The sequence below is a fragment of the Falco cherrug genome, chromosome 9 (assembly GCF_023634085.1).
Source record: "Falco cherrug isolate bFalChe1 chromosome 9, bFalChe1.pri, whole genome shotgun sequence".
NCBI lineage: Eukaryota > Metazoa > Chordata > Aves > Falconiformes > Falconidae > Falco > Falco cherrug.
Window position 1 is genome coordinate 47,611,572 of NC_073705.1, and position 17,498 is coordinate 47,629,069.

Genomic DNA, 17,498 nt, shown 5'->3' on the forward strand with positions numbered 1-17,498 from the left:
TCTGAACCTGCAGGCACCTGCACCCTCCTGCATACACACAGAGTCCTGCTATGTTACAGATTTCACATATGTCCACGCACACATGTGTGCGTGCACGCACGCAAAGATACAGAGATAACACAACTTATTTCTGTCCATGTGGAAAAAACGATCACAGCTATGCAGGTAAGAAATAAAATGCTACTGAGCCCCGCTCCCGCCTCAGAAGCAGCAGAAGGGGCCACCATCGTCTGACATTATGGGACTACAGCATCCATCCGATCAAAGGAAAAAAGATTAAAGCATCACACCCCGTTCTATTGTCACACACGTAGACCATGCAACGCATTACTACAGCCCAGATTACAGTTACAAAATCCACCGGTAACAGCCCTGTTATTAACATGCCACCTGTTACCTTTTTCAAAATGCTGAAATTATCTTATGATCGTTTTCAGCTTGACAAATGCAGTTTAATCTTTATTGCATCTCAGCACAGACCTGCTTCATCCATGTCTTATTTATCTCACGTGTGTCGGAATGCAACCCCAAGCCCTCAGTCCCCCCCTGCCACCAGGCATTCCTTCTGCTCTGCTTTATCAATATACCTGGGTTTCCATATCCGACTGCTCCTTTACAATAAAAAACACACCCACCCAGTATTCTACCATTGCCTGTTGCCTTGGTAATCCAAATGCCTGGGTACTCGCTGATTATCGGCGAATGAGACTCGCATTGTTCACACCGCAGCGCGTCTGCTATGTTAATGTGAGATAATGGCAGCCAGAAGACTCCTTTTGTTCCCAGCTTTGCTGTTTATTCATAGTGCCTGGAGGTCAGCGACTGCTACAACAACCGGGGAAGGCACGGCTGAAAGCGTGAGCAGATTCCACTTCTGCTTTTGCCTCTGAGACAGGGGGAAACACCAGCAGCCCCGCACAGCGAGAAGGGCACCGGGAGCTCTGCAGTCTGACTCACGCAAGGTGTAGCAGGCGGCTCGGAGGAAGATTTGATGGACTTGCACTTCCGAGATTTTAGATGAAGCTGATTTACGCTCCCCGACAACAGCGAAAAGCGCTTTCTTCGAGAGGCGCGGCGGGGAGGGCGGCGCGGGGGCTGCGCGGCACCACCGCAACTTGCTGGAAGCCAGCGGGGCTGGGGGCGCCGGGGCTGGCCGGGGAGCGGCGGGCAGGGGCAGGGGCAGGGCGGCCGGCAGCGCCCGGGGCCAGGGAGCCGCGGGTACCACCGGGCCGGGCCGGGCGCGCCGGGGGGCAGCCGCTGCCGAGCAGCCCCTCGCCATGCGGCAGCCGCGGCGGGGCAGAGCTGGCCACCGGCAGGGCTGGGGGAGCCGGGCTGGGCTGGGCGACCCGGGCTGGGCTGGGCTGGGCAGGGCAGGGGGAGCCCGGCTGGGCTTAGGGCATCCCGGGCAGGGCTACCCCCGGGCAGGGCTCAGGGCAGCCCGGGTAAGTGACGCGGCCGGTGAGGGCCGGCTGCGCTCCGTGGCACATACGGGGCAGGGTCTGCGAGAAACGTCTCCCCGAGCCGCCTCCGACACTCTGCCTGTCAAAGTTGTTTGGAAATGCTGTTGCTGACACGGTGACACGGGCAAACAAACCATCACATCGTATCTCCCCTGACGTGGTAAGTGGGAACGGAGAGCATCAACAGACTGTGGTACCTTCCCCGCATTCTCAGCTTGGTGGAGATGACATGCAAGAAGGTGCCCCGGCTGGTGTGCTATTCCTCATTCCTGGAACAGCCCCTTCGCGGGCAGAAGCTAAAGGCACTGTCAGTGCCTAAATTCCTGTCCCCGACCCTCCGCATAGGTTGCTGATGTGCTCTCTCTGTCTATCGAGCTGGCTTTGTTGTCATCTGTAGCGAAAGCCAGTCAGGAATTTCTTAGCAAGAATTTCTAACCCGTTTAATTTTAGGGAAACCATTAGAAAAGCCCTCCATCCCTGCAAATAGTAATGACTATTTCCTTTTCTTCCCACTGTGATACCAGAGACTTGAGAACCCAAGTGTATCGGAATGGCAGGAATAAAAAAGACAAAACCGTGTATTGGGAATTCACTTCTTTTGTAATCTACTCACAGGGAAATCCTGTGGAGGCTCACATTTTCTTCTAAGTGAATGCATGACAGATACGTGTAAAAAGGCATCAAGAAAAATCCTAGGTTTTAGACGAAATACACATCTCTGCTCCTGTTGCCAAATTATCCCAAAAGAACAAAAATCCTTTAAAAAGGCAAGGTATTTGCCATCATTTATGCCAGTAATTTTGGGTTTTTTTTCCACTCCACTGAAAATTGAAAACGTCGCCAGACTGTAAAACTCCCTCCCTGCTTAGAAGCCATGTCACCTCCTGGCAGGCAGGCTGGAGCGCGATGCTAACAGCATCAGCACCCAGCACCCAGCTCCTCACAGCGAACTCACCCTGTGCTGAACCACGGGCTGTCCCTCTGCCAGCCCTTCTGTGCCTGGAAAGGACTGCTAAACCTCACACGTGGACCTGACGCTGTGGTGGCTGCAGGGTACCGACTTAGTTCTGATGTTCCGTATTCCAAAGGTACTCAATCCGGTTAAAAGACTCCTGATGATTTTAATGAGTCTTGCATCAAAGAGCTAGGCAAAGTACAGCTTTCAGTGTCACCGCGCAGTTATGCTGACAGTCAAAATTGGTAAAAACTAGGGGTGTTGCCACAGCTGAATGATTTTTAACTCCATGCCATCAGAATGAGTTGGTTTCATTGAGAACAAGTGACAGGGAATCTTCCTAACACTGGAAGAGGAAAATCACCTAGACTCAGCACAAACCATCTGCTTTTGAGAGCATGTAAAGAGCATGATACTGTTGCGATTATCACAAACAGTAAATTGCAATCAATTAGACATTTTCAGGAACTGGATGATCAGTAAGGCCCAAACATGAGAATGACAGCTGTCTTTTCAAAGGTGTTAGTTACCTTATTTTAAAAACCAGCATAGGCAGGGCAAAGCCCAAGGTCAGATTTTGCCTTAGTCAGCAGACATACCTTAAATAACATTTGCCTAATCTGTATCAGGATTTTTTAAAGTATCAGCTGACACTTTTTAATTAAAAAAATATAAAAAATTACAAAACAAAACCCTAAACCTTTTTATCTAGTATATACAACACTTACAGGAAAAAATTCTGAGTACATAGCATTTACATGTACTTATCAGAAAAAAAATACAACAGTATAGTAGTTTGCGTTGCTACATACTGTTACTGCAATGGCACTCACTTTGCCACTCTGATCAATACTGAAGAGCTCTCTTTTCATATCCATGCAAGGTGCTGTACACACAATAAGAGATGATCCTTATTCTATACCTTTTCCCAAGAACATGACAAATATATATTTGAAGAGAAGTTAAGCTGCCCATTACTGTTTTCAAAGATCAAGTCTCAGATTCTCTTGTCACCACAAGAACTGACCACAAACTCAACTCACCTAAAATTAAATGCAGATTTTTCACATGAAAATATTATGGGTTTAATTATTAACAGCTATTGGTTACATATTACCAGTTTTCAACTACAGAATATTAATAATTTGCTTTTAGCTTCAAACTTCTTTCAAGGTTTTCTTCTACCTCCTCCCTGTATGTGCTAAAACGTGCATCAGTGTTCTCACTTGGAGGACAAGATGGGCAAACAAGTCTTGGGACAGTACTTTTGAGCAATTATTTTTGTCTTAACAATGCTTAAAGCATCAGGGGCCTTAATACTGTTCTGAACAAATCCTGACCATTTATTTTTTTAAAAGAAATAGCACTTCTGCAGAATTTTTGGATTCTGAACTTCTATTTTCTCCTGATGGTGGATTTTAACATTTCTTGACAGAAAGGAAGAGAAGAAAAAGGGAGGCTGCCCTTGCAACATCAGGACTACTACAGATTGCTTTACTGGGTATATTCTCTTATATTAGGATTTACCATCAGTCCCTAACTGTATATATTTCACAACTTCACAAACAGAAAGATGAAAAGGCTTTAAAACAATCTTATTTTTCACGAAAGAGTTTTGAATTCCTTTGCAAAGATTGTTCCTGTATGCCACAACCACATGCAGTAAGGAAGTGATCCCTGACTTCAAACTGATGTATAAAACACATGCAACATTCTCGTTTTCGTAGAAGTGTGCATAGGCTGCACCTGACCTTTCACTTCAATCTTTTCTCTTATCCAAACATTTTAAATGTCTTTAATCACTATTGGTCAAAACTGCCTATGCTGGCAAAACTGAAGAGGCAGCAACCTTTGCAGAAACTCTGACACTGTTTTTACTGGTACGTTATAGCCGGATCACTCCTGACTCTTAACAGACGATGTGAGAGCCAGTCCTAACCACACAGTGACAATCCTGACACCAGAATTGCCATTCTTTTCTAGGAGCTCCTATCACTGTTGAAAGTTCAGCTCTTTGTAAAGTTTAAATTGGAAGAAAAAAGGGACCCCTGTACAGCAAGTTTAACCAATAAAAGGTATTTATGATGACTGCCTGAACATAAAACAGTAATGACAATAAATAAAGCACCTACTGTACTATTGAATTACTACTTAATTTGATCTACTATTTAATTTTCTCAAAACCTCTGGCACTAAGTAATTTGTGATGAAAATAATTTTATCTTCATATTTTTCATCAATCTTGACTGCCCTATACAGCCATTGCTGCCCTTTGGTCACTAACTGCAACACAGCCAGCAATTAACAAAGACGACCAAAATCTGGCGCAAGAAAGGACACAGTGAGAACCCAAGAACGCTCGGGACAACATACCAAACTGCAACTAACAGCTGTCTATTTTCAGGAGACGTTGACAAAGTAAGCTTTACTACATGCTATGCAAGGAATGAGAAGCCCTGTAAGGGCTTGCATGGGTCAGATCCACCTTAAACTGAACTAGGGTACAATTCCCCTGGGACTGATGGAAACTGTACCCATTTTAACCAAGACTCAATTCGATCCACATGTAAAGGTCTACCACTTAATGCAATTAAGCATTAGCAGCAAGTTGATCAAAGCAGAACATGTATAACGACAATAATTTGCATTTACAGCACTTGGCGAAGACCTTAAATTCATCTAAAAGTAAACAATCAGCCACCTTGAGCAGGATCTGTTATTACAGACATTAAGTCCCATTGGAAACTACAACACAAAGAAGTTACATTACTCTCTGCAAGCTGGAAAGCATGAAATTTTACTCCTATGCAAAAGGGACAGCCCAAAGACTACCAGCTCTCCTTAAGTCCGCCATAAATCCCTTAAGTAGGACTTTAATTAGAAGTTATACAGGATTAAGGATGTGGATAGGCCTCATACTGGTCCTTCAGTACAGAAGTGAAGTTTACCCACATGAATCTGTAAAAAAGTTTAAAAATTAAATAAACAAAAATAGATGAATCTCATATTAAAGTTTGAGCTATTACTACTCTACACATACTTAAAAAAAGATTGAGGATTTTTTTATTTTTTTGAGAATTCACTGCTCATGCTGTTCAAAAAGTAGAGGAGTTTGCAATCCAACCAACCGCCCTACATTAAGAAGTAGTTATTTAGCTTAATTTTTCTTCTATATGCAACACTTGATCATTCTGTTAATGAAAAACTAAATTTAGAAAGAAATTAGCACATACAGGGCCTACTCTGAAAGCATTTGTTGCAGGTGTGCACATCCCTGTATGGTTTATATTCCGGTCTCTGTAAGTGCATTTGACCAACAGTATCACTTTCAAAGCCCTTCTTGATCAGTCTACTTCAGGCCTCTCCCACAACTCAATTAACTTTTTAAAATAAAAGGTTGTCCCTAAAAATAGGCCAGACCTGAATTTGCTCCAGTGTATGTGCCTGCAGTTTCTTAAGTATGAATCCTCAGATGTGGATTCTTGTGATACATACTTGAGTCAGAATTTATTTTAAATCAGCTGAGCCCTGTTTAACTTTGAGACTAAGCAGCTGTGTTTCTGTAGTGTCAGGTACATCACAGTTCTAGTCCCTGACTAGCGTTCTGGGTCATTTTGTTGCTAGTAAAAGCAACAGCAGAAAAAGCTCCGTGTGAAGTACTCAAGATAGCCCGATGACAGGGGAAGAGGGTTTTTTTGTCTAGTGATATTCAGTAGTTGACATACATCCTATATTCCCTCTGTTAAGCTACATAAGGTTCTTGGTTGTTCTAGTTTCATATCTAATTCTTTCATAAAACTTGAAGTTGCTGGCTACATTAATTTCTTGTAGGAAATGCAAAGCATACTCCTTTTCTCTGTTTGTTTGAATTCACACAAAAACCTTGTGAATTACAGATAAGATACTGTGAACTTTAATATTAAGCTTTTGACCCAAATGTATTCTAATGCAAATACAAATGTTGCTTCATCAACAGCTTTATCAGTAGGATTCTACTTAATGGCTTTTCATCTTTTGTTGAATTCAAACAAACAGAAAACTCAATTCTTCTTCACCCCATACTTCACTACTGCCTTACAGATGGATTAAAAAACATCCATGAAAATAAACAGTTCCAGTTGGAAAAAAAAGTTGGAGAGCCACAAGATACCTCGTCCTAATGTACCACCTGAGAGAGTTTGAGCAGTCACGGCGATGGCTAAATTACAGATGAGACAACAGCACACACTGAAGCAGCGATGCAGGTAATCCAAACCCCAAAGAGGCTGCTGCAGCCATTAGAGGTAAGAAGTTGTGCCATGGAAATTACATTTCTAGAGGGCATCTCACAGGTAAACAGCAGTAAGTCAGAACTGACTCCCAGTGCCTTCCTCAGCAAAGCATTTCAAGGGCAATACTTGAGAGAAACTTGTAGGGACTGTTTGATGCTGGGCAGGATGTTCTACCATTAAGCAGAATATTGGGTAATCCGGTACTGCCAGAAACGCTGGTGTTTAGCAGAAGAAAGTATTCATTTTTTGACATGTGACAGAGTTTCTGTGGAAAATGGCCATGAAAGAAAAGGGATGTACCTATCTAGTAACGTAGCACACGGCCCCTGTGAGATAGTACAGTGCTTTCATCTTTACTTTATAGACTCTAGGGGAACAGAGGCTAAAACGTTGTATGAGAATCGGGCATCTAAAGACTACAAAACTGTACCTAAGAGAGTGTATACACTGCACCACACTTTTTCTGCAGACTGGCCACTAATTTCACCTTGGCTTCTGCAAAGCTTCTCCCAGGTGTAAAAATAAATTATTACAGAACAGAAGGTTTTCTCCTAGTTTTCTTAGTTGTTTTTTTTTTTTTTTAAAGTGTGTTTACAATCATTTCATAAGCAACTGAAAAAAAAAGAGGCCATCCAGGTACTGTGAAAAATCAGTGATATTATTAGCCATACTACAAAAAAAGACTTTATTCTTGAGGGCTGTAATAAAAGGCATAGCATTTGCATGGTTTTCCCATAAATACAGCAAAAATAAGGGGAGAAAAACCCCAACCCAACCCCAAAAGTGGTTTCCAGGCAAATTCGCACATGTAAATGCACTGGTACAAAGATGTCCCTAAGCTGCAATTCTAACACAAAAGTTCAGGTTACTTATGCTACTATTGAATCTAGGTACAAGGAATTTAGCCTCATCTGCATGACTGTAATCCTTGACCAACAAAAGTGTCCTACACTAAAAACAATTTATTCTATTTGTGATTTCTTTAATGTGATCCTGAGGGAAAGAAAGGCTTAAAAAGAACTCCCAGAAACACAGAGCACGAAATGAACGTTTAATCCTGTCTACACTTACTCTTCAGTTTTGGCCTTGACCTAGGCTCTGCAGACAAGAAATACAAATACTGCTCCTCCACTTAATTTGGTAATCAAGGCTTCACATCTTCAGCTTCTTCTAGCATCCCTTAATGCTCACATTTTCTCTATATTAACATAAGCACTTTGTGATTCTCACCTGGTATAAGGTGATATAGGACATTCTCCCATCTACGGCTACAGCCGCTAGACAATTGCTTTGTATACATTTCAAACGACACTTACAAACCAGAACATCAGCAAAACGTTTTCAACCTCAAAAAAGCCAGTTGTATTTAAATGAAGAGTAAGAAAACGTCTGGTGAGAGACATGTTGTAGAAGTTTATCTTTAGGGCACAACTTGAAGTCTGAAAGCAAGCCCACTTGATCTGAGCACAAGTTTGAAAACGAAAGCGTTGCTTCACTATGCACCAGGCAATAGCAAAGACAAAACCTGAGTTTATTTAGTACTTGCTGTAATTACAGATCCCCTGTTGTCTGCAGTGCTGTTCAGTGCATGAAACAGTGTAGCACCTCCCTCAATGGTAACAAGCATTGCAATTACCAGACCTGTCACGCGGTACATCTGTACTACAGGCTGGGCTGAGACTCACCTATGAGAGAGGGTGGGTTTCATGGAGCTCATAGAGTTCATGGGGGGTTGCATGGGTAGCTTCCCTGGAGGATCGTTCTGCCGGCTTTTCTGGTGGCGAAGCAGCAAGAGCCGTCCCAGTTCCTCACACCACGACGAAAGCAGTGCTGTGCAAACAGAACAAAATGACAGTAAGCGCACGACTGAAGAACCGGCACAGCCGAGTGCAGGCGCAAGCTATTGTAACGGGAGTCACCATCTGAACAGCCAAACCCCAGGAGTGAAAAGCTTGTCCATGAACCACCACTCACATTATTATCCAATCAAATGGAGTCTGTAATTGCCCTACACTATCATTATAATGTTTTTACACAAGTTTCAAACATTCTGCACAGCCCAGGAGGCACGAGAGAACTTCTCTGAGCTGAGCGGTGCAGAGATGAAGAATGGATGAGGCACAAGGACATGGGATAGCTGTTGTGAGTGTAAAAAGACAAAGAAGAATTCATTTTACACTAACAGAAATGTAACAAAAACATACAGAAGACATCACTCACAGAGGGGAGCAAAGAACAACAAAATCTCTTTTCTGTTCGGCTATTTTTGTGCAAAAGATTAATTGGAGAGGCATGACGAGAAACCCACATGCAGGAATTCGTTTCCAAAACTGCTATCAGCTACCAGTCTTGAATAGATAAAGAGTACACGGCCACACTGATGTATGGACACAAAGTTAGGCACTTAAATCTATATTTGACCCAGCACAACCCCTAAATGTGCATTGCCATTATGTGCCTAATCTTCTGGTCAATGAGGGTAATGCTGTGCTTACAGGAAAATCACGCTTATGAACTATGAAGATGCAGAGATTTCCCAGAGGGCCGAAAAGCTTGCAGCTCCCTCTGAAGGCATGAAAGGGGTCATTATCTCTGAAAACGTGGCCTCTCCCTTACCCACCCACACTCGGAAAAGATCAGCCCCTGTTACAGAAACCACCTACTTGGCAGTAAGCAGAGCCCCAGAAAGTGACGGTGGGTGAAATCTGGCTCCCGTGAGCGCACCACCGAAGCCTCCGGCAGCCCCTGACTGAACCTCAAAGCTGCCTCTGATTCCAGCATCAGAAGTGGCTCTGGTAAAAAGTCACCAAGGTATGATGCAGTGAAGAGTTTCACCGGAACCAAGTGCAGCCTAATTGCAAAATTCTGCAGTTGAAGAAACGTTCTCAAGTGGAAGCGCTTGGGGTTTCTCCTTCTTTAAAGTATGCTTTACAAACCCCTCAGAACAAGAAAACGCTTCGTATTTAGTTTTTAACTAAGTGTTTTCCTGAGGTGTTATGAACTGAACACAAATCAACAGATTGCACAAGTAGGTGAGAACCAGAAGACTACTCAAAACCCAAGCTGCCACAGTGGTTTAGAGTAGGAGAGCTCTACATGTAATTTCAGCCTTGCTAGTTTGAAAGAGACAAGTGCAGAATTCTCTAAAATTGAGGCTTTTATTTTCCTTTCTTGTTTTTCTAATGGCTGTCTTTTCATCAAATAGCATAATCATAAGCAGCAGCAAAGTATCATTTCAGGACACGCCACCTTCTTTTTCCAGCAGCTACTCACAGGTAGCTACTGGTATTAACACATGCTTAGAACAAATTCCAAGGAGATTAACTGTAAAGTCATATTTGAATGGGGAAAAAAAGGAACCCGCTTTGCCAAGAACACCCACAAATATGATTTTTCAGTACAAGAAACAATCGGAATTGCTGAAGTTTAACAGCTACACAAGAAAGATACTTAAAGCCCAGGCCACTCCTGTGAATTAATCACACATTTGGACAAAGGAGAGGTAGTAATTTCATTGCATTTATCAAGTGGAAGGTCAAGTGTGGTGTTTAGGGAGGCATTTTAGAGCTCTGGTGTGACAAAAAGGGGACACCGCTTCTTTATGGGACTAAATATGGTCACTCGGAAATTGTCAGCCTCACATGTAGCCTACAGAAAGCAATCCCCTGAGCTCTGTGAAACGTTCCAGCAACGAGTGTCAGTCTAAGCTGCTTCTCTATTAGCCAAGGAATCTGTCAACAAGCATTTGATCAAATTATACTCACCTTTTATCCCTGGCATATCATTACTAATGTGTCAGTGACAAAGGCCCCCCTCCCCCTTTCCCAGCTGCCTGGAGATACAAATCCCTGCCTCGCAGGGTTTCTTCCTGCACACCATGGCCACTTGAGCTCTGAGAAACACGAACAAAGCGTTCTGCCGAACGCTAAACGCAGCCATGGTGGGGTAATAGTGGATGCTGAGCACTTCCACAACCGAGTGTAATTACTACGGCATCAAATGGAAATCGTCCATCTTAAATGAGGCTTTGACAGGAGGAGGGAGCTGCTCCTTCTGTGCACCTATATGCACTTGACAAATAGGATAAAAAGCAACAACCCAATGGGTCTGAGGGCAGGAATCTGCAAACAAAAGCCAAACCTGCTTGGAAAAAAAGCAGAGTAACTCCCGGAAAAGGAATATGCCAATGAGATATGCTTTGGTGAGGTGGAGGCAAGAGAAGATCTTAATGAGTTGTTGTTATTACTGATATCCAATACGCACATTTATAAAGGTGAAATGTAAACCATCACAGAACAAACAGGTCCTCAAGGTAAGCCGGGCTGTTTCCTTCTACAAGTTATTTGGAGAAGACTCGTGTTTTTAGGAACTAAGAGACTGTAGGTATACAACAGCAAATTTACTCATCCCTATCACAGCACTCATTACAGAGAGGTTTAACCTTTCCTCCCCGGGGACATTTCGACTCATGTACCATGTATAATAATCACTCTCTTCCCTGTGTCAGTGTTTGTGCATGGAATGAAAACGGAGCTGTTTGTAGCCGCTGTAGGAGTTACCAGTCCCCGTCTACCCAGCTCAGCAGGAGCAAGAACCCTCTAAAGGAGTCTGCGCTCCTCGGCTGGAAATGGTGGTCTCCCTTCTCCCCTGCCCTATCCACCTCCACTGCTCCACCCTCCGCTTGGTAAGATGAATACACACACACACACATCTGGTACAGCTGGCTTCTGGAGAACATCACTTCCTGGGCTATTCAAGCAAGATGAAACAAACTCGAAATGAATTTACAGATTACACTATTCATCTTTAGTGTACTTAGTTACTGCTTTTTATGCTGACAGTATTAGGCGCATCTCAACTCATTTACACTCAAAGCACGAGAAATTCTGTATCATACTATAATGAACAGATAAAGCAGCAAGCACAAAGGACAGCTACAGATGGTGCCAACAGTCAGTCTCTCCCTCTCGTAGCACAGCCAAGCAGCTGCTTTTTCTCCCCCCCTCTGCCCCTCCTCCTTGTACAACAGGAGCACAGATTTTGCAGATGGACCATCCACACTGTCTCTCGCAGCCTCTTGCTGCGGCAGCTTAATGATCAGATTTAAATCCTGCTCCTGTCTGCATTGCTACAATGTCCCTTGCATATAATGATGTGGCTTTCCTGCTCAAGTCAAAATCAACTGTTGCAATGGGGGGAAAGGAAAAAATCCTTAAATGCACCCCCCCACGCAGCTAAGGTGTAAAATACAACCTGGTTAATACACCACAATTGACATTTTCAATCCCTGTTCAGTCACAGAGGGCTCTGCCAGCTCATGCCAAAAGACGCATAATAATGGCAATCGAACGAATGCTGACAGTTTAAGTGTATTCACACATTTATTTGGCTTAAAGGGACACACTCTGGGATGATTGGTGCAATATTTGACCTACTTTTCTCCATTTGCAAAACCTGTATCATTCTTAATGGGATTGCATTTTACTTAAAGCGTTGATGTATTTTCATAGGAATAAATCAATACTGATTTGCTAACAATGACTGTGTTAAGAAACCAACACAGAAATGAGCAGCCTCAGCTTTCACATTTGTGAAACAGAGAAAAACAGGAAGATGTAAAAAGAAAAGAAATTTCAATTAGAGTAGCCCAAGGGGTTTCCCTAAGGAAGCAAGAGAAAAAACCTGTTCAGAGATATTTAGCTTGCTGCTACCCGGTCCCATTTTTGTTTCTTCTTTCTCTGAAGAGGACCAGACGTTGCAAGAGTGTGTCTCAGCACAGAATGTGACCGACCTCTCCTTAAAATACTCATAAATACTCCCACACACCCAGAGCTGGCCACACTTTATGTTCTTCTGGATGCCTCCAATAGTTTTAAATGCTTTCATTGAAAAAATCGTAAGACATCGCAATGTATCCACACTGGGGACAAGGAAAGGGAAGAAGGCTGGAAGGCAAAGATTTTTATTTTTTTTCCCTTCAGCTGGAGTCACATTTCAAGCATTCCTCTGCAACCACAGAGCTAAGCCCTGTTTGAAAGAGAAAGGAAGCAATTGTTATTTAATCCCCCACCTCTAGGAGCTAGGTCTTTAAGAATGTGCCAAATATTGCAAGATTTGCAACACAATTATTAGGATTGACACAATTATTAGGATCAGCCGCATCCCCCCATCCCTGGTACTGTTCCTTTCCTGTGAGAGCCCTTTTGTGCTGAAAACCTGCCAGGCAGTAGGGGAACAAAGGCCTCTGCTGCCCCTGCTCCAGGGCACCTTCCCATCCCGAAGAGCCACGTGAGCCCATTCACCCAGCAGTAGCATCACAACCGCTTCGGAAGCACTGGGCCCTTCCATTAGGAAAACCAAGAAGTTCGAGCTGGGGGAAGCCAGGGATCACGTCCAGGCTGCCCACACCGCTTCTTACTTCTTGACGACAAATGATGCTGGCGTACTTGCAACAGTTATGTGATGGATGCTGATGACGCAGCTCAAAGGATAGTTTATAGCCACAGCATCCAATATCGGTGCAGCCCACTACAATCCCTTTTGGGTCAGGGAGCAGAAAGCGGAAGGAAAACAGGCTAAGCGATCAATGCTACCCCATAGACTCACTAATGCATTTCATCAGCTGCATCCACACCAGCACCGATAGCTGCAATCCTGTAACTGACTGATTTAACTCGGTGGTGCAAAATGCCATAGTAAGCATCTCCAAGTGAATGAGCCAGTGGGCTCCCTAGAAAGCAAAATACAGAGAAGCGCGGTGCTAATCTATTTACCTATTATGATACCCTAGTATTAGTTACAGCTTATCACCTCAGTAAATCGCTGCCTCTTGTTAGGAAACATGCTTAAAGGTGCAGCAAACTGTTATTTACAGGCAGACACTGTATTTACAGCCACAAAGACAGGTGAGGAGGGGATAGGACAACAGCTCAGTAATTTCAATGCCTTCTGCTTCCCGGGAGACTGCTGGAGGAGCACAATAGGATTACCGCTTCCTTGCTGCAGTTAAGCTGCAGTAGATAGTTCAATAGGCAGACTGGCAGACCTGTAGTTCTTACTCACTGCAATGAAAATATTAGGAAAAAAGGAGGAGTCTGATTCGGAGAACTATCTGTTCAGCACCGTCTCGCTAGTTTGGTTTTGTGTCTCAGAAGGAAATGCATTTGGCTGAAAAGATGTTTACAGCACAAGTACGAAAATACAGCATTTTTTTGCAATCATATCTGTTAATTTCATATTGCTCCTAGAAACAAATTCATATTTTTTTACACGGAGAATTCCAGATAGAGTGGAATACAGGGATACCGAGGGCTTTCTATCCTCTTCCATATAGACTGCAATCTAAATACAGTTTTTATAAATCATCCAGTGAGATAATCTGGTGGGGTGGGAAGGGAAGCAGCGAAGAGGAGAGGAATGGAAATAACTATTGTCTTGGTTATTTAAGAACGTTATTACTTTTTACACAGGAAAATGGAGACTATATACTGTTTGGAAAAATATATGACAAATGTTAACTACCTAATGCTCAATGTGTTGTAGTGTTAGACAAATAACTTTGATTGCATTATAAGGACAGACTCTTTGTCCACAATTTTGGGAAGCAGCAAATCAGATGTTTTCCTCCTGTTTTGAAAGCCATTTTGCTTTTAAAGATCTGGGAAATGGAGAAAGAGAGAGAAACTTGTCATCTCAAACTATTTCAAGGACTGATTTTCCTGCAGCTCTCCTCCTCACAGGAGTACTCCAGCAGAGCCTGGCAATGGCTGGCTAACCCGTCCGACAGTCAGGGCAGGAATGCAAGGCCACAAAGGAAATAGAACGGATCTATCCATTAGGAGAGAATCAGAGTATGTGTTTGCCCCTCCTCTTCAGATCTTTCAAGGTGTCCTAACCCTGCGACAGACGAGCCCTACCTCTGTCATTACACAAGCTTCTGCTCTCTATCTGCCTCAATGCCGAGTGCACAAAAGGAGTATACATAACGCCAACTACAAAGCAGAAGTAGTCATTTCTCAGCGGTCTGGCTGTTCAACACGGACTCGCCGCAGCTCCCAGGGAACCCAACCCCTCCTCCCAGGCCCACCTCCCTGACTGCCAGCAGATGCCCACCCTGCACACAGGGGCCCACGGCACAGAGCCAGTGCTTGCTCCCACCTCATCCCCGGAGGCTTACACCCCAGCTGCCTGCTTTTATGGAGCAGCTGAGGACTGTGCTTGCTGTTCTCCATCAGGCAAAATGAGCGATGTTAGCTTGAACAGTCTAAATAAGCGAGCTGGATTAAACCGACTGACTTCACCTGAAGTTAAAAGCCCCAACACAAACATGCTCTGCTAGTAGGGTAGTGAGGTGTACCGCCTCCAAATGCACGCAGGTTTAAAAAGTGCTAGTGCCAACGACCACACGGCAAACTGCGTGGAACTGAATTCCCCAGCAGAGCAAAGGAGGCGGCTGCTCAAACCCTGCTCTGGGAGGCATGAACCGCCCCGCTAATCGCAACAGGAACACAAAGTCAACACCCACGGTTCCATACTGTGAAACGGGGTATGGTACGTGTTTCTACCTCCAATCTCCAAGTAATGCCCTTTATCGCCAATGCCTCCTTCATTGCTACAGCTGTGTCCTGCAGAAATACCCAGCTTTGCCCCAGTAGGATCTCTAATGCGGTTACATATTATCATCAAAAAGCCAAACACCACACAGGTATGTAGCAAAATAGATAACCCGGGGAATGCCTAATTAAACTGAATGTAATACCAAATTAATTAACAGAGGTTCTATTCAATAAAACCCTTACTGCGAACCACAGAGTTATCTAGCATGCGCTTGCGAGGCTGCTGCATGAGAGTGACACCACGTACAAGCCTGGTCTTGAATATGGGTCCAGCTATATATATATATGTAGGCCTCCCCAAAAGCTCTTGCCAATTGGAATAGTACATGCAAGAGACATGGATTTGAATACTGCTGTCCTTATGCCATGACTTCAGTGGAACTGGGATTCCCCAATTTCCTTCTACACTTGCCAAAACTTGGCAGAGCATCTTACCAGATTCACTACATTAACTTTGAAGTAATACATTACAAACCCAGCAACAACGGCTCGATTTGGCAAGCACAAAACACCCTGCATGGATCCAGATAAAATACGTAAGCATCTCATTTAGGCTTAGCTGTACCCACGTTGCTACATCCGAAAACATGCCCCATTAAAAAGACAAGACAAAGCTGGTGAAAGGCCACCAGCAAGTGAATCTTGGATACGGCTCTCCAAAGGAAATGCACTCCAATAGCATTAGACTCCTTGTTTTCTTACTCATCCAATTGTTCGTTTTCACTGCTTAGATTTCAAACAACAGTGTCTTTCATTATTGCTGTATGCTTTTATTTTGTGATGCCAGTTCAAGTCATCAACAGATCTCACACGTAATACAGCCATCTGAAAAGTGGAAGTCACTCGCTTTAACCCATCTTTGGCTAGGTTCAAAGCGGTGACCTGTAGGTGAGAGGCTCCGTTTCACTTAATCCATCCTGAGCCCTCCAATTACTACGGCAAACAACTCCTGAGCTAACATTGCCACTAACACCCAAAAGTCCTAGAAAAAAATACCTGAGGCATTTAACCAGAGTTTGAACACGGGGAATCCCTGCACAATCAGTATGATGATGGAAGTCACAAAAAGGGAAAATCGGGTTGGCTATCTTCAATACAAAAAAAAAGAATAACTGCAAAATTGGAGGTTCAGTTTCCAACTGAGGAAAATAACCCAAATGATTTTCAAAAGGACCAAGAGGGAAGTAAAAAATGAGTAACAACCAAAATGGATTTGTCAGGAACAAATTGCACGCACACTTCTTCTGCACCTTCTTTATGCTAGCAGACAGGAGACCTTGAGCACAGATTTGTTTGATTTTAGTGAGGTTTCAGTGCTGCTTTACATGACATTCTTACAAATAAATAAGGGAAATAAGGTCTAGCTGAAGACAACACAAAATGGCTGGAAACTTAAGCTTACTGAACTATTAAACCAATAGTAAGTAACAGAAACAAGCATTACCAGATGGGTCTTTGCAGGACTTTGTTCTGGGTCTGAAATTACTGAATGCTTCATTTACGGGTAGCCACGATGCAGAAGATAAAGGGCTAGAACATATTTGCATTGGGTTCGTGTGGCCAGGCTCAGGGGGATGACGACACGGATGGAAGACAACGACATGGTCTACAGGGGTGGCTTCTGTGAGAAGCTGCCAGAAGCTTCCCCCATGCCCGATGGAGCCAACGCCAGCCGGCTCCAAGACGGACCCGCTGCTGGCCAAGGCCGAGCCCATCGGTGAGGGCAGGGTGACACCTTTACCCGCCGCACACCAGCGACTGCAGCCGCAGAGAGGAGCCAGAATGTGTGAGAGCAGCAGCCCCGCAGCCCCCCAGGCCAGCGCAGGAGGAGGCAGGAGATGCTCCAGGCACCGGGACAGAGATTCCCCGGCAGCCCGTGGTGCAGCCCACGGTGAGGCAGGCTGTGCCCTCAGCCCGTGGATGTCCATGGTGGAGCAGGTCCCCACCTGCAACCAACTGAGGACCCCGCTCTGGAGCAGGGGGATGCCCGAAGGAGGCTGTGACCCCGTAAGTCTACCCACCAAAGTGTTCTGCGTCCATTTACAGATGATACAAGCTGGAAAGAAGCATCAGTTCACTGCAGAAGTTTGGTGTTGAAGCCATCTTGAAAAGTAGGAGAAACAGTCTGAAACTACGTCCAACAGGGACAAGTACAAAGTATGACACTGTGCACCTTGCCAGCAACAGGGTGAGAACC

The 17,498-nt window shown here is 44.2% G+C and overlaps 1 protein-coding gene across 10 annotated transcripts in view; it reads right to left on the reverse strand.

Annotated features, from left to right (window-relative positions):
* ZMIZ1 (zinc finger MIZ-type containing 1) overlaps window positions 1–17,498 on the reverse strand; it is a 307,669-nt gene that overhangs the window by 45,065 nt on the left and 245,106 nt on the right. For all 10 annotated transcript variants that reach the window (XM_055719930.1, XM_055719928.1, XM_055719929.1 and 7 more), the window contains one exon: window positions 8,372–8,516. In XM_055719930.1, coding sequence (XP_055575905.1) covers window positions 8,372–8,516 — 145 coding nt within the window. The remainder of the gene's footprint in view (window positions 1–8,371; window positions 8,517–17,498) is intronic.